General features: G+C 36.6%; 3 protein-coding genes across 3 annotated transcripts; 2 read left to right on the top strand and 1 right to left on the bottom strand.

Moving 5' to 3' along the window:
* The first annotated feature begins 3430 nt into the window (after positions 1-3430).
* On the top strand, positions 3431-7070 carry LOC109859285 (probable glutamate receptor). The gene is made up of 8 exons (XM_020437382.1): positions 3431-3496; positions 4636-4983; positions 5070-5185; positions 5297-5467; positions 5554-5810; positions 5917-6125; positions 6259-6533; positions 6614-7070. The coding sequence occupies exons 2-8, from the start codon at positions 4651-4653 to the stop codon at positions 6810-6812; spliced, it is 1560 nt and encodes a 519-aa protein (XP_020292971.1). The 5' UTR covers positions 3431-3496; positions 4636-4650; the 3' UTR covers positions 6813-7070.
* Positions 7071-7160: 90 nt separating this feature from the next.
* LOC109859286 (dynactin subunit 5) lies at positions 7161-8331 on the bottom strand. The gene is made up of 4 exons (XM_020437383.1): positions 8246-8331; positions 7928-8115; positions 7670-7781; positions 7161-7579 (listed from the first exon to the last, which is right to left on the bottom strand). Exons 1-4 carry the CDS (start codon positions 8291-8293, stop codon positions 7382-7384), a joined length of 546 nt encoding a protein of 181 aa, XP_020292972.1. The 5' UTR covers positions 8294-8331; the 3' UTR covers positions 7161-7381.
* Position 8332: 1 nt separating this feature from the next.
* On the top strand, positions 8333-10404 carry LOC109859287 (protein CutA homolog). Its single transcript, XM_020437384.1, has 6 exons — positions 8333-8607; positions 8700-8759; positions 8977-9022; positions 9103-9152; positions 9223-9265; positions 9487-10404. Exons 1-6 carry the CDS (start codon positions 8435-8437, stop codon positions 9574-9576), a joined length of 462 nt encoding a protein of 153 aa, XP_020292973.1. The 5' UTR covers positions 8333-8434; the 3' UTR covers positions 9577-10404.
* Positions 10405-10432: the final 28 nt, after the last annotated feature.

Below are 10432 nucleotides of genomic sequence, written 5' to 3'. Positions count from 1 at the left end.
AAAACTGCATTTGTGTCAAAGAAAAGAAACAGCATTTTGCTTGAAGTTTTTCTTTTCTTCTGTTTTACCACACACACACAAACATGTTTCTCTCTAAATAATCTTCCAATGTGAAAATCTGCGATGTGTTGTTGATAAACACGATACGACTAAAATTACTCGAATTGATTACATTCGATTACGGATTTTCTTATCGTGATTTATTAAAGAATACAAGGAGATAAAGAAATACGCGAAAAATATAATACGTTATCGAGTTGCACGTATATATCTCGCATGAAAAGGGACGGCACGTGCTAGTGGTTTGTCACGGAGAATAAGCGACTTTGCATAATAACACGTGTTTCTGTGGAAAGTCACGATGTTATGCGCGACAGTTCCAGTTAAAATCACCGGGCAGGAATGCAGGAGTGCGACCTCGTCTCCTAATCTAAACCTAACGCTTTTCAACCGGAATCCTAACTCATTCCCGGCACGAAGTCTCGTTTTACGAAGTAATGACTCTCACGAATGTTCCGGAGTTTCTTCTGCAACGCAACGCGGCGAATCATCGTCATCGTGACAGAAGAGGGGACCTACGAGTGACCTACAGACCCGATCACTGCGGCCTCGTTTGTGGGTTCGACAAACCGGCACGTTCGATCGGGTACAACGACGTTGCTGATCATACACTGATCCCGCTGTTAACATTCATGTCATCGGTTCAAATAATAGAAACGATAAAGAGGACGTATTGCACGAGAAGTGCTGGTTATCGCAACATTCACGAGCGTAAAAAGTTCCGCGGCGAAAGCGTATTCGACGTTAGCCCCTTCTTCCCTCCACCTGCTTCTTCCTCGCTTTTACCGAGAGACGAGAAAGTGCGGAACATCATCATTCCATCGTTTTTTTTTTCTCGATCGAGTGTCTCTTTCAGATAAACGTCGACTTCGCTGCGATTATGCTTTTCGAAGCGAAATTCACGGACATGCAAGAATATTTATTTATCAATCAATCTGTCGAGTATTTAATTTATTGTCACAGTCAACCTTTAATCTGTAATTTTTATTAACGATAATCTTAACATTGATATTCGCAGCTTTTCAAGTGGCACACGTCTTAGCGCGAAAACCAATTCGATACATATTAATCAAACACGATAATCTGCAGGTATTGCCGCAACAAAATGATCGCTACTTATGTTTAGCATTTTGATAAACCAATCGTGTACCGTGGAGTCAATCTCTAAACCAGCGATCGCAGTATTACGAGATTACAATGTGCGAACTCGAATTAAAAGTCGTAAACAAGCATTGATGTTGGATGTGATTTCGTAACAAAACCAAGTTCGATTTGATGCGAAATTCGCAATCGGGATTGCACAACGCTATCTTATCCACGAGCTGGATTTGCAAATAAAATTTGAAGAGAGACTCATGTGACGCGGTTTATTAATATGATGATAAAAGCGATCGCGAAATCTCATACCCGTCGAGAAGACGACTAATCTAATACGAAAAAGACTTTACATTGTGTGTCGAAACGCGATGTATGCGCGCTCATTTTCTGTATTTGCTCACGTCAATGCAGATAAATGTGAGCGAGCATCTGATGATACAAAAGCGGCGGGAGGCTCGTCTCACGTGCCAATCACCAGCTAATCACGCGAGCTACTAATGCAAACTCTCCCGACAAGGATCCCATTTATTGTTTTCCCATACATTTAGACGACGATTACTCGGATTAGTCGAATACCGGTCTCATTGGCTGCGGAACATCTGAAGATGAAACTTAAGCCAATCTTGAATGTAAGAACAGGCTATAAATAAATCGGTATCACAAACCTCTTTGCCGATTCAAAATAATTTCGATAATTGATCGTGGCACCGCGATAACCGATTATAGCATTTTGCTTCATTATGAAGTATACGATTGTATCGGCGAATACATGCGCGTGTTTTTTCTCGTTCGATTAAAAACTTACATAACAAAGTTGCGTGTTTTTTCTCTCTCTCTCTCTCTCTCTCTCTCATTAGTTTAACAATAACTCGACAACAAATGTACGAAAAGACATATATCATGATTGAGAGCTACGGAAGAAGAGCACGAGGTGTATCTGCGAAATGTAATCAACGACATGTTGTGCAAGCATATGAATATCACTTTTCAGAAACGAGAATTATGCCATCATTCTGGTTATAACTTGATCATCGCGCGCGTCTTGTGATCGCGTCGAACGCGCACGCTGTGTTTGTTCACGTGTTTGTTCACGAGATAACTAAACACGACATTCAGCTTAATGCGAATTTGATTCATATCTGATACGATGTGATGATCGCTTTTAACGTCAATGCGATATAATATGATGAGAGGCAAGTGCGCTAAAGACGCGTAGGTCACAAAGCACGATAAAAAGCTGTGCGTGAAATAATCTTTTGTAAACTTTATGTTTACGCGCGATTAGAGTACAATGAGATACGAGGATTGATATTGCAAAACCCCCGGCAAACCTCACTCGCGTGTAATTTTGGAATTGAAACGAAAAGACGTTCTGTATATACGTGTGTCTCGGGAATATGTTTGTGTAATATATATGTGAATTTCAGATCTAGTTTTGCAACGACGCCATCTCCATGTGAGAATACACGATGAATTCTCGGCTGCAATCTTCGCATTAACTGTGAATTTTCATATAATCCTTACACTATCATTACATCGTGCATGCGAACGAAAAGACGTTCGTGAGAACGAAGAAAGCTGACGGAATCGAAGTCCTAAGAAATATAAAAAATGACAATGCAAACCACAGAAAAAAAAAAAAATCGTCTGTTGATAGACAATTACAAGCTACGTCAAACTAGCGTTCATCATCGTACCCTGAATATTTCACAAGACATAATAATGCTCGTTATTCTAACTGCTCTCTCGTTTCTTATAAAGAGCTTATTGATTTCAATTGTATAATTTCAATAATATTAGCAAACTGAATTACCAGACACGAGAATTTGATCGACTCGACGCGATACCGGTCGGCATTTCTCAAGGATTTTCGCAGTTGATGCAGTGTGGTATTCGCGATCGGGATGATATTTCTGTATGTCTTTGTTTTGTCGCTTGCTCTCAGCAACGCGTCATCATCTCCCAACGTCGACGACGTTATCGTGAGATTCATCGTTAACGCGACGCCTATTTTATTCCCATCTTTGAGGACATCTCTACAATTGTGCATTAGCTACGGCAAGATTTTTCGCACTTTAATCTACGTCTGAAGAATCAATTATTTATCTATCGAATCTCTCGGGAATCTCTCGCGGGAATAGACAATTGAATAATGTGGTTTTTCCTCCACACAGATGACACAATCAAATTATCGAGAATATTATCGAGTCATCACGTGACCCACAGCATTCGCAACTTGTACGAGGATTTCGATCCGAGGCTTTACGACAATCTGGAACACCGTAACTTATACGTGTTAGACTTGGACTGCGATTACGCCGTTGATGTTTTACAACAGGTAACGAATTGTTGTTTCACATGTGCGTCAAGCGAAGTAGTTACGTCGTCAATAACGACGTCACCGTCAATAATGTCGTGAAACGGTATTCTTCCGGAGATGTACACTCTATCGAACCCCCCGTGCGAGAATTTCGCCGAAATATATACCAAAAGAAGTAGATACCTCGTTTCTTCTCGCTGAGGAAAGAATAAGCTCTAAAGCCGAGAGAAGCGATTCCGCTCTCACGGAAATTACACTCGCCATTGTTCCGTTTCTCCAGCACAGACAGTCGTGCCGAAGAAATTGAGCCGTAGCTGTTTTTTTTTTCTTTTTTTGTATTATATATGACGAGTTCTTGACTTTGTAAGTATCAGGACTGACTTCCCGACATGGTCTTTCTTTTCTCTTTTAAGAAACTCGAGCTTGACGAACAGCTTTTAAAAACCAAGCGCTGAACCAAGTGCAAAATATTTTTTTTAAGTGTGAATTAACACAGGTATCAATTTGAAGTAATTTTAATTTGAAAAACCACATTATTTATTTATTTTTATACTAACTATTGATTTAACAAGGTAGATAGGCAGAGAAGTGAATTAAATGCAAACAGAATTTTGCTGCTAAATAGATATGCAATAAAAAGATATATTAATTAAAAGATATGCGCGGTAGATAGTAATCGTTGGACGACTACGAGACGCGTATATATTAAAGTGAAAGATCTGCATCATTACGTCGCGATCGATACGGGGTATTAATTCCACGTTGCTTCGCGGAAACAAAACGTAGTGAGACAAAAAAACATAAATATCTCATCATGCAAAACTCTCGAATTCAAGTAAATCGGAAATAAATTTTCTCTCTCATAAAGAGAGTAGAATTACGTAAGTGGTAAAAGCTGATAAAAGTCGAGTCTGCAATTGACTTGGTCTGTAACAAACGGTGTAAACATTTTGTGTGAGAAAAAAATTGGCAGTTTCTCAGACAGAAATTGTACGCGAACCACAATAATATCTTGAAGAGATCAATCAAGCAACTTCCGGCGACTTTTAGCGTAGTCTTAAATCGTTATACATTCACTTGCACTAATACCTCTTATCTTTCAGTATCTGAATTTATACACACAAAGATATATTATAATAGTCGGTATTATCTGATAGGCACATTTGAAAAGGATGTTTGTCGCTCCGACAAAGTGGCTGCTTGTTCAAGATCGAAGAACAATTACCAACGACAACAACACCGGACTTTTGAAACACGATGACTCGATATTGGAAGTTTTCAAGGATCTAGCAATTTATCCCGATGCCGACGTGATCGTCGCTCGGAGATTCGACAGCGATTTTCTAGAACTACTGTCTCCCTACCGACCAAGTCCACAAAGAGATCTGATATGGGAAGATCGTGGAAATTGGACAATTCAGAGTGGTTTGCGTATGAAGAATTTTGACGTGGCTTCGGCGCGAAGAAAAAATCTTCAACAAACGGCTCTTAAATCGTGCCTCGTGGTACATTTTAACGAAGAACGATTTTGAAATTGACCCAAGTTTTCGCAAAGTTTGAAGTTATTATTTATTATATTATTTTTTTGTAGATGACAGATCCCGAAACGATCAATCACTTGACCGATTTTAAAGATAAAACCATTGATCCCGTCACAAAGGCCGGATATCCATGGCTACTTCATTTGGTAAACCGGATGAATGCAACGTGAGTTCTTCATTTGTTACATTAAGTGAATTCGGACTGTGTGTATGATGAGAAACACACAGACAAAGCGAGATAGAGAGTGAGAGATATTTTTTATTTTACATATATTAGAGTAAGTTTTGAAGTTACAAATACTTGGGGATATCGCGCAAAAAATGGTTCCTGGAGTGGAATGATCGGAATGTTGGAGAGACGCGAGATTGATATCGGCGGCACCGCTACATTCCTTGTGTCGGAACGTATCGGTGTCGTGCAATATGTTCAACTGTACACAGAAACACGGTAATAACTTAAATAACACTTTGTCTCAACTTTGTACTTATATGTGATATAAAAATGTAAATGTATTTACATTTTTATACATACAGCCCGCGCTTCATATTTCGACGGCCTTTACTGTCGACCGTAAGCAATATATTCTTGCTGCCGTTTCAACGAAGTGTCTGGATAGCAATCGCCATATTCCTCGCTGTGGTCTTCGGTTTGCTTTTCACATCTGTCAAATGGGAGTTTCATCAAGACAGCAGGACGCTAAAATCGTCAACTTATTGGAATCAATTAAATCCGAGCGAGCCAACAGTCAGCGATAATTTTCTTATTATCTTAGGCGCATTTACGCAACAAGGTGAAAAATATCATTAACAACATACTTTCGTATCGAGCTAGTTTGGACGTCAGAAGCTAGGAGTTTTTTGTTTTTTTAATAAAATCTGCTTTGTGTATTTTTGTAGGATATTCATACGAGCCGTACAGAATCTCGTCGCGAATTGTTACTCTTATGTTACTGCTGGCCTCTCTGAGTCTTTACGCGGCGTATACTGCGAATATTGTGGGCCTGTTGCAATCCACCACAAATTCTATCAGAACTATTTCAGATCTTTTCAACAGCCCTTTAAAATTGGGTGCTCAGGATGTTGTGTACAATCGACATTATTTCAAGGTTGGTGTCAAAGAAATTATGTTATTTAAACAAAACATTGTTAATAACTTTCTCGGCTCATTCAAAAAATCGTTACTGAACAGCGAACCAAATCGAAGACTAAATGATGTTTTTTTTTTGCGAAAAATGACAGTCTTTTCAAGATCCCGTTAGAACGGCAATTGTGGAGCAACGAATCGAGCCGAAGGGACGCAAGTCCACTTGGATGTCTCTGGAAGAAGGTGTAAATCGTATAAAAACCGAACTATTCGCATTTCACGCTGAAGTCGGCGCGGTCTACCAATTGATGCAGGATACATATCAGGAAGAGGAAAAGTGCGGTTTGACGGAAATCGATTTTTTAAACGTTCTGTCTCCACTTCTCGTGACACAAATACAATCGCCTTATTTAGAGATAATAAAAAATGGGTAAATGACAGTGAACGTGCGAATTATTTTCACATGTGTAAAAACATGTTTGTTTAGAACTCGCAAACGTGTGTTTCTAGTGCCTTAAAGTTACGAGAAAACGGACTCAAACAATACGAAGAACATCGTCTGTACACAAAAAAACCAGTGTGCTCAACTCAAACTAGCTTTATCACAATTGGTTTTACGGAATGCTACTTTGCCCTAGTCATAATGGGCTACGGAGTACTAATTGCCGTAATTATGTTTGTGTTTGAATTCTTGTGGTACAAAAGGTAAAATTTCAAGAGACTTTAAAATGTTTTGTTCTATTATTATGTTTTCTAAGTAATTTAGTTTCCTCTGTCCTCCCCTTCACCAATTTGAGTGTAATTACACAAATTAATGTGTTTTTGCACGAAACAAAAGACTCTGCTTCGCAAAAGCGAGTTATTAAGCATTAAAGAAAAATTTTTTTTTACAGACAAATCTTACGTGCAGCAAGAACAGCGCTGAATACGGAAATGTGACACCGTACAACGTAATGTAAAATAATTATTTGTTTAAAACGATTCTCCTTATATATAAGAAAAGTGATTATTACTTTGTACATTATTTTCTTATATTAAGTTTCGACTATAAAGAGCTGAAATTATTATTTAGACCTTCATTGAAACCTTCAGAGCTAAGATTTACACATATTATTTTTGTAGAATTATTTGTGAAATATGTAACGTATACATGTATGTACAAAATGTAATAAATAAATTTTATATAATAAGTTTTGAGTGGCGTAATTTAAAACCAAATGCACAAGTATCAAAATAAGCTTTCGAACTCATCGGTCAAAATCAATTCTTAACAGACCATTAAACGCGCGCTGGTAAAAAATGCTCGTAATAATTTTTTGTAAAATCAATCATTAAATCTACTGTACACTCTGGCAGTTCCTCAACACATGTTGCCGGACTGCCAGCAAAGCGAGTGAAAGACGGCACGATAGTTTCCGGTGGCACAACAGCGCCGTCTTCGATGTAACAGCAATCCTTCAGGACAGATCGTCTCCCCTAAGTAATAAAACAATGAGTTTTAATAAATTTCCACTTGTTATCCAATAAAAAAATGTATGAAATAAATGTTATACACATTATACATACAATTAAGGCATTTTTTCCTATGTAGACATGGGAACCAACCAGCGCTGCATTTACAACTGCTCGCTCTCCCACAAATACATGATTTCCCATAGTTAGAGGAAAAAAGGCTATCCTAGTTTTATGGTAAAAAAAAAAGTTTAGAAATTCGAAGCAAATCATGCTGGTGTGTTTATTATACATTTAACATGATTGACCATTTTTTTACATATTGGAAAAGATATTCTTTTCACTAGTAACATGATCAAGTTTTTGACTCACCCTCTGCTAAACTTCTTGAAAGGTGGTCGGATTACAGCATTCTTGCTGATAATACAATAACGACCTGTTCTAACATTAGCTAAATCACCTCTAATGATAGCATCAGACTGCACTATCACTTTCCCATGCAATACGATATTTTGTGAGCCACACAATACAGTCAGCCTGCTTACTTTGTTTCCTGATGCCTAAAATGTCAAAAAAGAGTGAGGTTATGTTACTAACATAAATAATCAAATAGGATCATAAAATTTCGTTTTCTCTTGCAATAACAAGATAAGAACTGTTACACTTAACGTGACATTATTGTGACATTACCGTTTCAACATATTCAGCTTTGTTGTAATAAATATCTTGCGGCTCCATCGCACACTTGATTGTGACGCACAGCTGATCAAGTTTGAGTCAAGAGAGACTGCTGTATTGAGCGCTCACGAGAAGCCGCTGTAAAAACACAGTACAGTACCGGACGTAAACAAGGGACGTCAAGTATATCAGTCACTGCAAATGCTATTTCTAACACGATTTTCTCTTGTAGGAGTTGTAGGAATATTTATGTTGTTTTGTCTAGCGAGAAGCGTTCGTGCCCAGGTGTATCGAAATATGTCGAGTTCTGCTGGAATATATTCTGTAGCGTATGTCACGGTGCCAGATGACACAGTGGCGAAGAAAATAGCGCGGTAAAAAAAAAAAGAAAATTAACAATTATATGCACAAACATTCTATTGCTAACAGAACATCGTTTTTAATAATAAATTTTTCTTTTGTCAAGTGGTTTGGTCGAAAATAAATTAGCTGCCTGTGTTAACATTATTCCACAACTTCTTTCTATGTAAGTAGTTTTTATTCTGTTTACATTACATCTCCAATTATGATGTTAGACAACCAAGAAATCACATAGCAGAACAAAACGCTATTTTATATATTTTGACATAAAACTTATGGATGTACGATTATAAATTTCTTGCTCTTGACATCATAATTTAACATGCAACGAGAGTATCTAAGACAGGAGTGAGAATAAATGACAATAACTTTTGTTACTATAGATACGAATGGGAAGGAAAGATACAAGAGGATCCTGAACTTTTATTAGTAAGTAACAAGTGTGTCAAGTTAATTAAGTTTTTTGTGCTTATGTACTAAGAAATGACACAAATATTTTTACGTTACAGATGATAAAAACTAGAACGGAAAAAATAGATGCTCTAACAAAATATGTAAAGTAAGTTTATTGGTACATATGTGTGCTTCATATATGATAATTAACTTTTCTAATTAAATGTCGGTTTTAGAGAAAATCATCCATATACGGTTTGCGAAGTGATTTCATTACCCGTAAGTTAATTTGCATTTCTGCTTTATTCTGCACTGTATTGCTTTGTATGATTGTTTTCTCCAACACAAAGAAACATCAAATATAGAAGAAAATATGAAATTGCTTGTTAGATCATCATTTTGATATCTAATTGATCCTCAATTCAGTCAAAAATACACACGAGATAAAAGTGTTTTTTTATTTTTTATTATAACTATATAAATGTGCATTTATATTTCAGATACAAAATGGAAACAGCGATTATCTGAAGTGGATCGGTGAAATAATACCGCCACTCGATCAAAATGCTCAAGAAAAACAAAGTGTATGAATGTAACTCAATAATTTTGAGAAAAGTTACTAAGCTTCTATTTCTTCCTAAAGCTATAATCTAAAGTATAATGATTAAAACAGTATAATAAATAAATACCCAATATATGTGTGTACAGAGAAATTTCACACCAAACACATGGTCTTCACTTACAATATTTATGATTGTGCGTACGTCTGTAGAAAATCAATATTAAATAATGATCAGTCAATCAAAATTTCTATGTTGTACACCATCCCTTATAATAAAATTGGTTCTGCGAGAAAGCTTCGTATAATAAAATCGTCGATAGTAATAATCAACTGCTTGCACAGAAAAATGCTCACAGAGATAGAAGCTTTTCTTCCTCTTGCGGAATCGAATTTATAAAGGCTGACGCACATTACAAACATTTACGCATAACAATTTTAACAGTTGCATTAAAATACATAATATAAATATAAATTAAACTTAATATAAATATATATATATGTGTAAAAGTAAGGCACATCTCAATATCCTCTGTCTTTCTTTTTCCGTGTCAAAGTTTCAACAAACATATAAGTACTTTTTCTAATTTTCATAAAACATTTGATTGTACTAACTCAGATTGATTTATTATTATACACTGCGTACAACTGTTGCTGTCCAGCACTAATGTTTGAAAGTTTGGACGGCAAAACTATTTTTCCTCTTACAGTTTGCGAAACAGCTGCGTGCGCAGTGTTTATTATATATACTGATGTGTATTATATATCCTGATTAAATTTATGCGGCCAAAAGAGTAAATAATTTAATTATTACTTTTTCTAAAACAAATTGTTAAAAATAAAATTCCATTAATTTTTATTTATCTCTCCAAGCAACCCACTCCTGT

This window comes from Pseudomyrmex gracilis, unplaced genomic scaffold, assembly GCF_002006095.1.
Source record: "Pseudomyrmex gracilis isolate BER0280 unplaced genomic scaffold, ASM200609v1 scaffold_255, whole genome shotgun sequence".
NCBI classification, from domain to species: domain Eukaryota; kingdom Metazoa; phylum Arthropoda; class Insecta; order Hymenoptera; family Formicidae; genus Pseudomyrmex; species Pseudomyrmex gracilis.
The sequence above is the reverse complement of the archived record's forward strand: the minus strand, read 5'-3'. Positions and strand labels throughout refer to the sequence as shown.